Source organism: Poecilia reticulata, linkage group LG19 (assembly GCF_000633615.1).
Source record: "Poecilia reticulata strain Guanapo linkage group LG19, Guppy_female_1.0+MT, whole genome shotgun sequence".
Classification (NCBI taxonomy): domain Eukaryota; kingdom Metazoa; phylum Chordata; class Actinopteri; order Cyprinodontiformes; family Poeciliidae; genus Poecilia; species Poecilia reticulata.
In genome coordinates this window covers 22,522,509-22,538,469 of record NC_024349.1, presented here as the reverse complement: position 1 = coordinate 22,538,469, position 15,961 = coordinate 22,522,509, and the positions used below count along the sequence as shown (strand labels likewise).

The 15,961-nt window shown below is 44.5% G+C and overlaps 1 protein-coding gene across 1 annotated transcript in view; it reads right to left on the bottom strand.

Annotated features, from left to right (window-relative positions):
• Positions 1-334: 334 nt before the first annotated feature.
• The window catches only part of LOC103482106 (BAH and coiled-coil domain-containing protein 1-like), a 31,559-nt gene continuing 15,932 nt past the window's right edge, over positions 335-15,961 (bottom strand). Inside the window, exons 7-20 of the mRNA XM_017310905.1 lie at positions 14,419-14,497; positions 14,101-14,275; positions 13,847-14,005; positions 11,397-11,573; positions 10,992-11,236; positions 7,878-8,049; positions 7,616-7,733; positions 7,148-7,223; positions 6,951-7,059; positions 6,743-6,865; positions 5,907-6,044; positions 3,933-5,359; positions 2,520-2,756; positions 335-949 (exon numbers count right to left, since the gene is read on the bottom strand). Of these exons, the coding sequence (XP_017166394.1) occupies positions 740-949; positions 2,520-2,756; positions 3,933-5,359; positions 5,907-6,044; positions 6,743-6,865; positions 6,951-7,059; positions 7,148-7,223; positions 7,616-7,733; positions 7,878-8,049; positions 10,992-11,236; positions 11,397-11,573; positions 13,847-14,005; positions 14,101-14,275; positions 14,419-14,497 (3,445 nt within the window). The 3' untranslated portion in view covers positions 335-739. The remainder of the gene's footprint in view (positions 950-2,519; positions 2,757-3,932; positions 5,360-5,906; positions 6,045-6,742; positions 6,866-6,950; positions 7,060-7,147; positions 7,224-7,615; positions 7,734-7,877; positions 8,050-10,991; positions 11,237-11,396; positions 11,574-13,846; positions 14,006-14,100; positions 14,276-14,418; positions 14,498-15,961) is intronic.

Genomic DNA, 15,961 nt, shown 5'->3' with positions numbered 1-15,961 from the left:
CACACACACACACACACACACACACACACACACACACACACACACAGCTCAAATAAACAATCCTACTGCCTGCGCCCGGACAGGCGGATACGACAGAGACGGCGATAGAGAGGTATCGATGTGTATGGCTTCAAAGGAGGAAAACTTTGTTCGGCCTTTCAGTCATTAACGACCAAAAACAACTAAAGTTGCCGAGCACTGAATCGATTATTAGAGTCTGATGACATCGTGTCGTCGCTCGACGTCACAAACTGTACAAACGCAAGCACTGATAATGTGCATTAAAAGTTCATCAAATGCCGTCACAGTCACTCTGCAAAAACATATATAGGCATTTAAGTCCAAACTACAGTGTTTATTGGTCCTATTGGGGGCCTTTAAATAGTGTTGTCCGAGTCAGACTACATGTATAAGACCGTTACATCCATCCAAACCAGTGTGGTTTACAGCATGTCTCTCCTTAGCGTTGAGTCTCTTTGCTTCAGAAAGCCCTCCTGTTGGAATACTTCCAAGACGTTCCAATCCTAAGTACTTGTGTTTGGTTGCCGCAGAGAAGGGTTGAAACGCTGGGTAAGACAAGGAGCGTGGGTAGACGTGGCCTGGGCCAGCCTGTTCCTCTGAACTGCTGGCTCACTCTTTCTCCAACAGAAGCAGTTCAATCAGCGGAACCAAGTGTCGTCTTGCCTCTGTCTAGAAGAACTCCAGCAGTCGTGTTGGATATCTGCTCCCATCGGCGGTGCTAGGACAAGATGACCATGCCATCTGCGCTGACCAGCTGGCCCGTGGTGGGCTCGTAGGTTCCGGCCAGGTAGAACAGGTCGTTGGAGGGGCCGCCCGCCTTATGTTCACGCATCAGGTGGTCGTACTCCGCCTTGCTGACCACCTGGCAGCGATGGGAGATGGTCTGCACATCGTTCTCATCCTCATGGCTCGACTGGTACAACGCGTTCTGCCGGAAAGACGACAGAGAAGGACAATGATAACTCTCTCATGGAAAGGGAAACTGGAAGATTAGGTTTTAAACTCTGGTGGATTTGTGGAAAGTTTAAGACTCTTAAGGTTCCCATACTTGGGTGCACTTTACTCTATGGAGCTGCAGGCGTACTTCAGACTAAAAGTGGACACGTCTGCGGAAAATTCAATTTTTATGACTCAGAAAACGATGTTCACATCAAACTGAGATCTGTGCGATGCCGAGCTGATAAGGTTGAGAGTTGGTGCAACCACTCGGGTAACGCACAGCAGGACTGCCACTCTCTGTAGACATTTATAGGTGTGTAGTGACTGCCCTTGTGAACAAGACAGTAGTTTGTCAAACTTGCTGGTATCCATTCATATTGTGGGAAATGAAGCAATTTGTCACAAGAAATTTAGGCAATTTAGGTAATTGACTATGAAATCTCAACCACCTGTGGACAGCACCGCCCATGGTTCCATTTGGCCCACAGAATATGGTCAACATGTCATACTGCAGCTGTAAGTGAGCCCCTTTACAGCTGCAGTATGTCCATCCGTCCATTTTCTTTACACCCTTGTCCCTTAGTGGGGTCGGGAGGGTTGCTGGTGCTTATCTCCAGCTAAAGTTCCGGGCGAGAGGCGGGGTCACCCTGGACAGGTCGCCAGTCTGTCGCACGGCAACACAGAGACAGACAGGACACACAACCATCCACACACACTCACACCTAGGGGCAATTTAGACAGACCAATTAACCTGACAGTCATGTTTTTTTTGGACTGTGGGAGGAAACCGGAGTACCCGGAGAAAACCCACGCATGCACAGGGAGAACATGCAAACTCCATGCAGAAAGACCGGGGCCGGGAATCGAACCCAGAACAGCTGCAGTATGTAACTTTTCTAAAAAAAGAAAAAAATTTTTTTACATATTATGTCATACCAGTAATATATGACAGATAATCAGTCATAGAGAACTGCTGTTAGTACGGCAGTTCTTCCAGTACTAACTTCAGAAATACACCACTCGGCCAGAAAAAAAACAATCACAGCTAGGAGGAGGATTTTGGTGCTGTCAATCGTGCTCGTGCTCACCCTCCCCAGCTTGCTTTTTGCTAAGCTACAGCTAGTTCACCACAACATAGAAGAATGCTAAGGCTAAATAGCATGGGCACCAATGACGGCTGATAATCAGTTTTCCTGTAACAATAAGTTTTGTTTTTTTTTTTTTTAGATTATCTCTCATACCAAACTGTTACAACGTGATAACAGTTTTAATAGATATGGAGAAACATATTTCTTAAATGTACATACTGCAGGTTTAATAGAAGGTGTTGCAGCTTAGCATGAACATTATATCAAGTCTGTGGTATAAACTACAGTCAACATTCCATTTAAAACACTGGGTTGTTTGTCAGAAATACAAATGCGTAAATTTTTCTGATCTGAAAATTAGAAATACTAATGATAGGATGAGCGGAAAAGTATCAGTGAGGTATTGCATTATTCTAAAAATACCACAAACTAGATATGTATAGAAAGGATCCTTGCACTTCCCGGCCTTACCTTGCCATCACGGTGTCGCTTCCCCAGGCGAGTTTCCTCTGGGTGGTAGAACCACTTGACCCTGACCACCATGCTGGAGCTCCACGACTCCCAGAGGCTCTCCACTCTTCCCACGTAGGGCAGCTGGGGCCGGCCAGGTGACAGGAACACGGCGCAGTCGCCGACACGCACCATCTCCTTGCCCCGCATGATGGCCTTGTAGAAAAGCTTACGGGCTTTACCCTTTAGACCTCTTCTCTGTTAGAGAAACAGCAAATAGCAGTGACTTCTTTATTCAGCATGTATTTTTTATAGCTCAGTTTAGCATTGCTTTGTTGAACACAAAATGTAGGAGGAAGTAATGTGTCTTTACAATGCAAAACATTAATTCCTGCAACAACAACAAAAAAACAAAAACAAACCAAAATGCTTGATTTACTTCAGTTGTTTTCAGTCAGTAAAACAGCAGGTTTGATTTTTTTTTTTTTAAGGGGGATTTCAGATTCTTAGCAAAAATGAAATATTCTGCCCAGAAGGAACTCTGTTTTTGTTCTTAACCTCTTGAGTAAAATAACAAATTTCTTGGGTGTAACAGAGTATGGAGAGACCTGTAGTCTTGGCCTCTATTGTAGCAGTCTGGATTTACGTTAAACGCAGACATCAAGACTTTCTGCTACTGTAGCTTAGATATTAACGGCTACCGTGGGCCCTGACAGTTCTTGGCTCAGTATTTATTTCTTTGTGGATATTTCTGTGGAATGAGACTCTTGAAAAATCAGCCTATTTACTAATTTGATTTATAGAGCATGTCTAAAAAATATATTTTAAACATGTAGCTTGGGAAGTTAATATTACTTGGTACAAGGATACTTGACACACTATCGGCTAGAATTTGCAAAGCAGCCGATCCAGGAGTGCTGGGGAACGACACTGATTGGTTGACCACGGACATTAGCTTCTGCAATAGTGCCAAAACAATTTCCATTATGTGTATTCATATGTGTTATGGTGTATTTGGACATTGAGCTATTAAAATAGGCAGCTATCAGCATTTTCAGAGGGCTCTCACGTCTTCACAGATTTCAGTCAAATGCAAATCTTCTGCAACCTTTTTACAGAACCTCACTTAAACTAACTTTGAATGGAGCAAGAAAAATAAATGTTTTAGCTGTTTAGACTTTACTTGTATCAAAAATGTATGTACTTATCACACACCCATTTCAGCACATTTATTGACAGAAAAAGAATTAAAGAAAAACAGACATTTCCATAAAATTTCTCCTTTATCTTCAGTAGGGTTCCTGAAACTCAACATAGCTTTTTTCAGATAATCAAACTCAGAAAAGAGTTTGATGGAAGTCTTTATCTTTCTAATGAACAAATTTCTGGATGCAAAAAAACGTCAGCAAAAAAAAATGCCACAAAATGTCATACCTGTGTGGGATTGCCAGACCATTTCCAGAGCTGGCGTCCAGGCAGCAGGGCGGCCATTTTTGGAAGAGGTTCAGGCGAAGACATCCTCTGCTTCTTGGTGACTGCTGAGTCCTTGTTGGCTGGTTTCAGCTGCTGGCTGACGGGGCTGCTTTGGGTCTGATGATGGTGGTCATTAGAAGAACTTTCTTTCCTCTTCAGCACCTTAGTCATTCTGCTGCTGACCAATATGCTTTCTTTGGAGATGTACTCTTTCCTGTCTTCTGCTCTGTCGGCTCTTGCCTTCAATCCTCCCATGGCTACGCCAGCCTTGGTAACGTAGCCATTAGGTGGAGTTGAAACAGGGTTGGCGGTGGTGGGGTCGGGGCTCCTTAGGCCAGAGTTGACGCTCTGCCTGTTCTTCTGTGTGTCCTGCTGGAGAAGCGCCCGCCGCAGCAGCACAGACGACGACTCTTCGTCGGACGAGTAGGAGGAGTCGTTGTCTGAGGAGCAGAGAGAGGAGGAGGAAATGGAGCCAGACGAAGAAGAGGAGGAGGAAGATGAAGAGAAGCAGATGGACGGACGGGATAGAAAACGACTGCCCCGATGGGATGAGACGGCTGCTCGTCTTCGTCTTGCTTCTTGACCATCGTCCTCGTCTTCCTCATCCAGTTCAGAGTAAGAGCTGGGGCAGTCGCTAGGGTAGTCCAAACTGTAGTCTCCACCTTTCACTCCAAGACCTGCAGAGATAACATCTTTCCCGAGAGGTGGACTGCCCTTCCGAAGGGTCTCGGATCGAGGCCTGGCGCTGCTTTCCCTTTTCTCTCCCACCTTCTTGTCATGTTTTGCCAGAAGAGAAGGTTGGATGTACCGTTGTGGTACAGTAGATGCCAAGCCTTTCATTCCTCTCCCTCCTGCTCCTCCAAACCGAAGCAAGGCTTTGCCATTTTTGGTTTTGGGGGAAGTCACTCCTTCGTGGTCTAGCTTGACTAAGAAGTGTTTTCTGTCACGTTCACTCAGAGGCTTGCGGCTCACAGCTGCCGCGGCCATGGTGACGGATGAGGAACAAGGCGAGTCCCGGAGGCCCATGGAACCCATGGCGGTGACTGGTCTCCCGGCTACAGAGGCACCACCGTTCCCAAAGGTTGAGTAGCCATTAGCGATGCTACTGAAGGAGTCAACCTCGAATGCAGTGCCAAAAATGCTTTTAATAGGGGTTGGTGGTGTTAGAGAATGCAGGGCTGGCCGGTGAAACAAGCCCAAGTCTCTCTCCCTAATCTTCTTCTGGGTTTTACGGGACGTCCCATTGAAGAGGAAGAAGTCCACTGGCGGTCTCTTTCTGGGCACGGACCAATTCAACAGTGAAGCATTTCCCTTCATCACAGAATCGGTTGCTGAGGTTGATGAGTTGGCTGTCTTTGGCACTGAGTACGTTTTCTTCGGCCTGCCAACTAAAAGAAAAGAATGGAGATGGGGGCTGAAATCAATAAGGAAGAAAATCCTAAGGGCAAACGTTGATTAATTATGAAACTAAAAGCTTTGGTGAAACTTAATCTCTATCTCCTTGATCTTCACCTAGTTTCGACAGATCCATTACTCAGACTGCAACAAACCTGGTAAACCTGTCTTCCTCCCCCAGGTTTATTGTCACTCTTAGTTTGTGATGACTTGTGATGTTAGCTAACTTTACAAAGCACCCTTATGAAACTCCATAAAGCCATGATTTATGTGTTTTTTATGGAGGGTAAATAAAAGGCGGCAAAAAAGTCATCTTAATTTATGAGGCCTTCATTTAATAAAGCTGCTCTGTGCTCACCTGTGACCTGAAGGCATTTGATAATTAACAAACAACTGAAACTGTAATGTTTTTTCAGTGAATTCACCTCAAGGACCTTTAGACTACATGTAGGAGTTAAAATAGCAATGGATTGTAAATAACTAGTCACTATATGGCAAATCTGCTATTGGAGAAGCAGTGATCACAACTCAACTACGCACCTGGCCTTTTTTCCTGGGGCTTCCCTCCTGCCTCCTCATTGGCTAGTTTCTCTGTCGGAGTGTCTTTCTTCTCTGCCGTAGAGCTTCGCCGACCCCGATGACCCGGAGAGATCAGCAGTGCTGGAGATGGTTCCGCACCTGGAACACGAAACCACATCAGATTTCTCTCACACACTCTTCAAAATGGGGAAGACAAAAACACACACCAATTACATAAGGTCAACAGCTGTTGATCTTCTAGAGCCAGAGTTCAGCAAAAACAAAGCTAGCTGTCAAAATTTGCTCATATCTACAGTCAGAGCAAGAATTAAAAAAGTTATGAGGGAAGATTATATCCAACACTCACAGAGGGTCACTAGGTTTTCAAACACTATCGTCATGCCAACTGGTTGCTTCTGAGCCATCCCAAGAAACCAACTTTCCTGTCCTACCATTACAAATGCAAATAAGAGGTGTTCCATGTACTTTACAAGGACTTTAACTAGAATCTTTAACTTTGGTCAGCTGAGACCAAAGTTGAGCTTCTTGGGTGGCTGCATTGAGGACATCTAAGTTATTTTTAGTAAAAATAACATCTACCAGAAACCTGAAAATTGAGCATCTCTTGGTGCTTTAGTTGGATCTAAAACACAAAGCCAAATCAATTTAGAAATGATCACAAGACACAAAATCAATCTTCTTCCATGCCTTGTTGGCTAAAGAAGGTTGCACTAAGTTACAGCAACAGAGAAATCAGTAGTTGCGTTGCACATGATTTCATGTAAGAATGATGTCTTCGTCATTTATTTTTCCTGTGAATTAAAAAATCCAACGATTGCTCATAACTCCATACTTACAGCGGATCTGGTATCCAGGAGGCAGAAGTCTGATGTTTACAAGAGAGATCCTTCCTCGGTCTCCATCATCAAACTCCACCATCACGCTCCCTTCCTTCTCCTTCTCCTCCTCACCCGGACCTCCTGAAGGGTGGACACAGAAGTATGAGTTTCAAGATCAGAGTGAGCCGGTGAGAGGACAGAGCAGTTGTCTGCAGGTGCGTCTCACCACGGTGGACGTAGCCGGGGTAAAGGCAGCGAGAGCGTTCGCTCCAGTATGCACACACTCGGGTTCCCTCCGTCAGGATAACCTCCGTCTGGGGTCGCACATCTAACACCTGGAGGCAAGCACACACAAAGCTTTCAGGAAGCAAATAAGGCTTTTCATAAAATAATTTTTTAAAAATGTGATGTGGTCTGACTCACGGCTTCTTGTAATAGCTGCTCCAGTGAGTAGATCCTTGGCCGATTTCCCCGTTCCCCTTCAATGACGACACTGAATCTGAGAGAAGGAAATTGTAATTATGCAGACATGTATACCAAACTGTCATTTGAATTTGTAAACGATTTTCAGAACTTAATCTGCAGCGTGTGTTGTGAAGGCAGACGTTTAGTGACTTGCAGGCATATAATTATTTTTTCTATTAGCAGATGTGTTGGCATGCGCTGCGGCGCTTCCCAGCTTTGAAGTCTTTTAATGTTCTGTTTGTCCCGTTCTGATCACCCTTTATGCTGCCAGACATTTATACCTTGGGAGTGACTAGGTTTTTGGACTATGCCACCCGAATGGGCTCAGTGTGTCACAAAATTTTGGACTCTGTATGAAAAAGGCAGTGAAAATCCCTTAAAGATTGTGGGTGTGCTGGTGACGGGGGGAGGAGAACACGCTCATACATGTCAGGCAGGTCCAGGGTTTGAACAGACGCGGCATACAGCAGCTCATCCTCCTTGGAGATTAGGATCTTCAGGCCATCCACCAGCATCTCTTTACTCAGCACACAGTTTGGCAGTGCTGCAGACAGGTGATGTAAAAGTTCAAGGATTGATGGTGGAGATAAAAGGAAACAAAGACATTCATTTCAGATCGAGTTGATGAATTGTAACGTCTTGAGGCAGGGACTGTAAGTCGGATATAGAGGCATGCGTTTATCCTCACCTGGTATTCTGGAAGGCATGTTGGGGGGAAGGTGGGACAGGGACTTCTCCTTCTGTCTGTCGTCCTCCTCATCCTCCTCTTCCCCCTCCGAGAAACTGCTCTCCTCATCCAAGCGGAAACCTTCATCAGCCGTGAAGCTCTGCAGGAGCCTGCTCACTCCATGACCCTTTTCCTGACCGGAGGGGAAACAGGATGTAAACAGTAAATGACCAGTACAGAGCTTTATCAAGTCCAGAAGACCCCGAAGTGCTTCACACTAGAAGTCATTCACCCACTTATGCACACATTCGCACAGTGAGGGTGGAAAATATTGTCCAAGGACATAATGACAGAGGCGGACAGTGTGGGGATCGAACAGGCAACCCACTAATTGCAAGACAAACTCCTACCGCCATCGTCACCATCAACATCAGTCGGGGAGACAGCAGAACATGGCTTCACTATGTACCAGAGTTTCCTTCAGTGTATTACAAGTCTGGTGGGTCACCAGGCTTTACTTGCCCACTCTAGGGTGGTTTGTTTACTTTATGTACAGCTTGTCATACAATAAAGATGGATTAAGCTGGGTTTATAGTTGACGCCTTGAACTGGGCGCCGTTCCTGTACCTGCCCGCTGCCCTTACAAGCTATTATCTTCAAATAATGATGCCTGCTTGTGCACCTCTGAATTTTTGTAATTTCAAACATTTCTTAACACAAAAACACAATGGTCTGCTGGTGTACTGCCCTAGCACACCTACCGCCGGGGTTCTGGTAGAAAACCTGTGTACGCAAATGATTTGACAGAAACAGAACCTTCAGGTGAGCAAACCTGGTCTGTTCCAGTCAGATTTGACTAACGGCGTGAACACATCGGTGAGGTGCAACCGCTGGGACCAACGCCGCCAGTAATATGATGCTTCAATTAGCCCCTAAGCTGTTTTCTTCCCCCTTCATTCTGCGCAGTTCACTTGAAGGTTTGAGGTCACAGTCAGTAATAACTGCTGCCCCTGAACGGACTGGGTTTCGGGCTTATTGCTACATGATGCTTCACTTCAGGTGGACACACACACACACACGCACACGGACGTACACACACACACGCACACACACACACACACGCACACCCACACACACACACACATACACTATACACCAGATCCTACCCATCTCTACACCGGTTTGAGCTGGTCTGTCTAAAGATGACAAATGAGTGATGATGAAAAGCCAACTCACCCAACAGGTTTCTGCTTGTATTTAGACTTTCCAAAGACCATAATAATCTAAGTGAGATGGTGTGTGTGTGTGTGTGTGTGTGTGTGTGTGTGTGTGTGTGTGTGTGTGTGTGTGTGTGTGTGTGTGTGTGTGTGTGTGTGCGTGCGTGCGTGCGTGCGTGCGTGTGTGTTGGAGTTTTCCACACCAGGAGACCGTATATTTTAGTGACAGAAGTTTCATCACCAGAGGGCATGGAGGATTATTTCCCGTTAGTACCGCCGAGTGTGTGTGAGTGTAAGCATGCATGGGTGTGTGCAGAGTTATGGCCAATGATTATCTTCATATTCCTCTGTTTGGTTTGGAGTTATGTGTTTTTGGACATTCCCACATGATGACTCAAAAGGACTGAAACCTCAGGGCATTTCAGATGAAGGTAAATATAGGTGCCTCATCGCTGCTGCTCAGAGAGAAGGAAACAGCCTCTTCACACACACATATTTGTATATTCATACAAATATTCTAGAATGACTAGAGACTCACCAGAAAACGGTCTCATTTACTGACTAATCTGCTCTTATCAATGACAAGCTGATTGGAAACTCAAACATCCTGCATTTTTCCAAACAATAAAAGCACCAGTAAGCATAACTATGCTACCTTAGAAAGTACAAGACTTAAAGTTGGGTTTTTTAATTCATTTCAGTATTTAAGAATATTGTGCAGTTATACAAATTTTTTGCAAATGTATTTTGAGTTAGTGAGAAGCCTACTTTTATCCTTAAGTCACAAAAAACAAAAGTTTAGGGAACACAGAGATGCAAAAAGCTTTTTAAAAGGAAGATGTATTTTCTACAACATATCTACGGTGGGGAGTGAAGTTGCCTTGCAACAAAAAGTTTCTGGGTTGAAAACCCAGCCTGAGGCCTTTTTGCATGCAGTTTGCATGTTCTCCCTATGAAGGCATGAGTTCTCTCCAGATACTCTGACTTAATCCCACAGTTCAAAAACATGATTTAGACTGCGTCTGCTCCACCGCGGCACAAACAAACTCTTTATAGTCATGACAGCTTCTGTCAAAATTTAAGTCGAATCTTTTTTTTTTTTTTTGCCCGTACACCGGAGCAAGTGCCAATCTGCAAAGATCACACTGCACCAAGAAACCAAAGACAGACTATGTTTTAGGTAATTGGTGGACATCTATAGGCTGCAGTGGAGCCAGAGAGAGCAAGACTTACAGTAGAAAACATGAAGGCTCAAAGAATGGCAGTAAAGTTGCTGTCTGAAATTGTTGAATAAAATGGGCCCTATAGCTCAGATATAGGGCCCATTATTAATTCAATCAATGATTGCTCGAGACAGAAAGACTAGAAACAATATTTAGAATATTATTGATTGTAGTTCTAAAGGTCTTACATCCTTAGCTCTGGAAGAGAAAACAGAATTGGTCAATGCTTTAGAAAAATTGAAGATCGGAAATTGGGTGCAAAATCTGGTGCATCTCTAATGAGGACAAATCTATAGAATGAACAGACATTTATTTTTTGCAGTATGTGCTATTAGAGTGAGGTGTCACTGTTAATCTATAGTTTGATCGTCAAACTTCCTGACCGGGTGTGGTTCACCTCAGCGTCTTTAAGTGAGCGCTTTTCAAAAGTCCTTTATGCTTTTCTGCCTCTCAGCGTTTATTTAGATGAACAGAAGGCCAAAGGGAGTGAGTGACCTCTCATGACTCACCTCTCTTCATGACTCTCTGACTGCTGACATTTCTGCTCATACTCTGTTGTTTTTAATAAGCGTCCATTAGTAGCAGTTAGACCTCACATTATTACATTTTTATATATTAGTTATAAAAATGCACAAACTTCAACAGATACATATAATTGCATCGGCTCCGTACGAGTTAACTTTGTAAGGCCTCACCTTCACTCTTAAGCTCTGTCCTGCAGAGGTCTTCCTCTCGTTGTCTTTGATGAGTCTCTTTGCCTTGGTCAGGGCTCGGTGGTTGTTGTGGCTCTCTCCAAAGTTGCAGCCCATTGATGGCACACCCCAGCTGGGGAGGGAGGTTTTAGAAGCCCCCATGTGGTCCAGATGTCCCCTGTCTAAGTTGCTGAAGTTTGGCCGCCTGGCTGCACTCCTCTGCTGCATGCAGGGGAAGCTTCCCAGGCCTGAGGATGAGGAGGGAACATTAAGGAAGGTAAAGATAATTTGCAGTTACTTTCAGGTTACAATAGGTGTGACGGCAGACAAGAAACCTAAAGAGAGTGTGGAGTTAAGTTACAGTTTCCACATAACTCCTGCAAATTACGAGTACATGTAATCTCTTACCAGGAGGTCCAGGCCTTTTGCTTCTGGCTTTCAGGCTTGCTTGGAGCTTGGAGGACTGAGCTGAAAAGGGAAACATCCCAGCGGAGTTTGCAAGAGCTTCTTTAGAGGATGAAGTAATCTTGATGTCACCCGCTTCGTCTTCACTGTCGTCACTGTCGTCACTGCCAACCTCCTCCTCTGTGAAATGTCAGCATCAGAGCCATCAGTCAGAGAACCTCCAGTGACTTTTATGTGAGCATTGCCAACAGCCAGAGCGTCTCTACAACATTTGGGCCTCAGATGTTTCATGTAAAAAGCCAATCAGATTTCATCACCAATGTATTCTGGCTAAATTCGGTATTCAGGATTTTTCCAATTTTAGAAATCACCAGTTTTTAAAATCAGTTTTTAAGTGTTTAAATGAACTTGCACCTAAACCGTTAAGCAATTTATACAGAAATTGCAGGGCAGCGTTCGATCTACCAGAGTGGTTTTTAACAGGAACTGTAAGGTTCCCTTCTGTAGAAACACTTTTGCTCAAAGTACTCTCTCTCTCTTTCTCTTTCTCTCTCTCTCTCTCTCTCTCTCTCTCTCTCTCTCTCTCTCTCTCTCTCTCTTTCTCTCTCTCTCTCTTTCTCTATCTCTTTCTCTCTCTCTCTCTTTCTCTCTCTCTCTCTCTCTTTCTGTGAGAGGATCTGCAATTTGGAACTATTACCAGCTTCAATATGTTCAGAACACCTGCTATGATTGCTTTAGGAGATTTGAACCTGGAACAGTGCAAACAGTTCCACCCCTGTGCAGCCCAAACCTGATGTGCATCGTTTCCTTCTTTAAATGTTGACACTTGAAGTTAAATTGTAATTTCAATCTGTTGTTGATTCTTTACAGTAAATGTGTTTCAAGGTCAGTTATAAACTAGATAGTAAAGAGCGAGGCATGAAATATTTAGTGAACGAGAAAGAATTTTCTTTTCTGAGAAAAAGTTGCTTTTGTTTTGAAAGTCTTTGCTACCGTACCAGTAAGAGAACAATAGCTGTTAGGCCTAATTCAGTTTGAGAGACATCTATGAAGCTACAACTGGGATTAACAGATAATTATAAACCATCTACAGGGTTTTCACCAGTGATTACATGAGGTAGGGCTGCACAGTGGAGCAGTTGGTAGAGCTGTTGCCTTGCAGCAAGAAGGTTCTGGGTTCGATTCCCGGCCCCGGTCTTTCTGCATGGTGTTTGCATGTTCTCCCTGTGCATGCGTGGGTTTTTTCCGGGTACTCCGGTTTCCTCCCACAGTCCAAAAACATGACTGTCAGGTTAATTGGTCTGTCTAAATTGCCCCTAGGTGTATGTGTGTGTGTGTGTGTGTGTGTGTGTGTGCATGGTTGTGTGTCCTGTGTGTCTCTGTGTTGCCCTGTGACAGACTGGCGACCTGTCCAGGGTGTACCCTGCCTCTCGCCCGGCACACTAGCTGGAGATAGGCACCAGCAACCCTCCCGACCCCACTGAGGGACAAGGGTGAAAGAAAATGGATGGATGGATGGATTACATGAGGTAAAGATAGTTCATGAAATCTTGTTCCCAGATCCAAAATCTAAGTCTTAACGGCACAAGTCCAAATGAAGTCTGGAGTCTTTATTTTTGCAACTTCAGTGTGACTCGAGTACCAGTCTGAGACTAGAGCCACCATTTCTTGTGTGTACACACAAACAGATTGTTATTGGCAGCTGAGTGTCGCTGACTGGTGGGGATGTGAGGGGGGATTTGTGTTTTGGGTGTCAACACTTCTCAAACACATTTGTCACTTACACAGGATTCTCGTCAACACTTCGCCCTACACCCACACATATCCCACCTGTCCCTGTTGCCAAGGCCACAGGTGGATTGAATTCTTGAGTTTCCCCAAAGTTTTACATTATCCTCATCAGCCCTTCCTGCCAAAAGGTCCATACCGAGGTGGGTTTGATGGACTCGTCAACTCAAAGCCTCCACTGAAGGCATTTTCACGAGATTAGAGTTGGGAGGAAGAGACAGAAGGATGGGGGTGTGACATTCTAGACGGGCTCACGTTACGGTGTGAGGATGAGGGCCGGGGGTGGCAGTGCTGCATGCCTGTGGTAAATCGTTAACAGTTTTAACAGTGTGACAGACAAGCTGGGCAGTAAGAGGAGCCCCCTGATGATGGCAGACATCTCACTCTCAGATGCCTCGACGAAACACTCAAACACGCAACAAACACGCTCTCGCAGCAAAATCTCACGCCGAATGGTCAATGTTCATTAACCCCATCAGCCCGCTTAGCACCGTTTGACTCACATGATTGACTACATGTGAACGCTGCAAGCTAACAGTAGCATGTGACAGCTTTGCAAAATATGTTTTCCAATTGCCAATTTTGCCTGTAACTTTTGTCTAATTTAGCATTGAATAATTCGTACCAGGACACAATCCTGCTGTCAGACCTGATCGGTAACTCACCACGCTCTGAACTCTCGCTGCAGCTTTTCTCTTCTCTTCCATCGTGTGTGTCCCGTCTGTCCCTGTGATGAGGCCGGTTGGGGTTGATGCCCATTACTACTTTGGGCTTTCGACCCCTCTTCTTTGTCATGGTCTCACCTGGCATCCCGTCTTGTCGATCTGATGGATCAACAGCAATCAGAGTCTTTTCATTTTGGAATCCCAGATGCCTAATGGACAACAACTTTGCATGTATGCTCACACCAACTCCTCACCTTTCTCCCCGTGTCGGCTGTGGTTCTTGGAAGGGTCTTCCTCACTGCTGTGCACCCCTCCAGCTGTTGGCGCCTCCCGCTGGGCGGTGGTTTTCTGCTTCATTTGGGTCACCCGCCTGGCCAGCCTGGAGCTCAGAGAGCTTGGTTGACCTCTGTGCTTACAACGAGCTTTCATCTGTGAACAGTGAGTGTAACGACTAATTATTGACTCATTTATTTGTTGTAATTGAAGCATTCTTGAAAGACAAAAGAAAAGAAGCAGCAGGAGATGGTTGTGAATTTGTGTGTAGATAAACTGTGAACAACAGGATAACTGACCTGTGCAGCAGTCAGACTGTTGAAGCTGTGGTCGGACAAGACATTCCTGTTCTTTTGCTCTACAATATTTAGCCCAGTCCTGGGAAAAAACAAAACGTGGCAGAGGTGGTCACAAAATGAGAATTTACACTAATCAGGCATAACATTACAACCACTGATTATGTTTAGATTATCTTTTCATTGTGGTACTTCTTACCGGGTTCAATATATTAGATAGCAAGTGAACATTCTGTCTTCAATGTTGATGTGCCAGAAGCAAGTAAAATGGGCAATGTGAGTTTTTGAGCAAAGTTGATATAGATTTTGGACAATGAATCAATAATATGTATCGCAATACACTTGATCAATGTCATTTGATGATAAAGCTGATAGAATATTCACTGAACTCTTATCCAGAACCGCACAGCATTCTGCACAAACATCTGGGAGATGAAGGCACAGGAAAGACGTTAGCTGCTCAACCTCTCTTTTTGAGCTAAACTAACTGGGTTGCATCAACTAACTCACTCAYTCTTTGGTTATCTAGCAACAAACTGTTGAGTAACTTGAGCAGTTTTAAGTCATGCCATTGCGCCTCGTACCTGCATAAAAATAAACAGCGGCGTGGAGAGACAACTGTGGATAAAAGTGTTTCAGGTATTTAAAACAAAACAAAAATTAATCAATAATTATTGATACTGACAATTATAAATATCGACTAAAATGGCAAACTTATATCGTGATGAGTTTTTCAGCAATATTGTCCAACCATAATTTGATAAAAACAAAGTGATGTGATGGTCAGACGACTGTGTGGATGAGGATCTGACGGGAAACTTTGGTCCCTGGTGTCTTTGTCAAATGTTGTTTTGACACTACCTACGTGTTTACAGCTATACCTGTTCATGGAAACTGCATTCCCATGTAGCTATAGTATATTTCAGAAGGATAATGCACCTTGCCACAAAGCTGAAATGGTTTAAGTCTACTGAGAACAAGATTCAAGGTGTTGACTTGGTCTTCAAATGCTCCAGGTCTCAATCAGACATCCCGAACAAGCAAGTTCAATCTGTTGAAGTTCCACTTTGCCACTTAGAGGATTTGGAGGATCTGCTGTTAACATATTGGTGCCAGATACAGCAGCACATCTTAAGAGGTCTGGTAGGTTTTCTTTCCTCTCGCTAGACGAATGTTTGCCACAGTCCATGCCCTCTAGCTCTTTCCTTTTAGATCACTTTTATCTCATGATGGTTCATTCATTGTCTCTCCATCCTCCCACTGGTTCTCACTGTCTTAATTTTTTTCATGAGGTGGGATGCAGGGTTTGAGAACCGCCAATGCGGTTTAACGCCAAACACAGAAATATTCAGCCGCCGTGTGAATACGAAGCTGAATCATCATGTAAAAGGGCAAGGGTTGGTCTGAGAAACGAAGCTGCACTACTGAAGATAGAGACAGAGAGAACAGGAGGGAGGTTTAGTGGGGGAAGGGAAGTGAAAGAGAGAGAGAAAGAGAGAGAGAGAGAGAGAGAGAGAGAGAGAGAGAGAGAGAGAGAGAGAGAGAG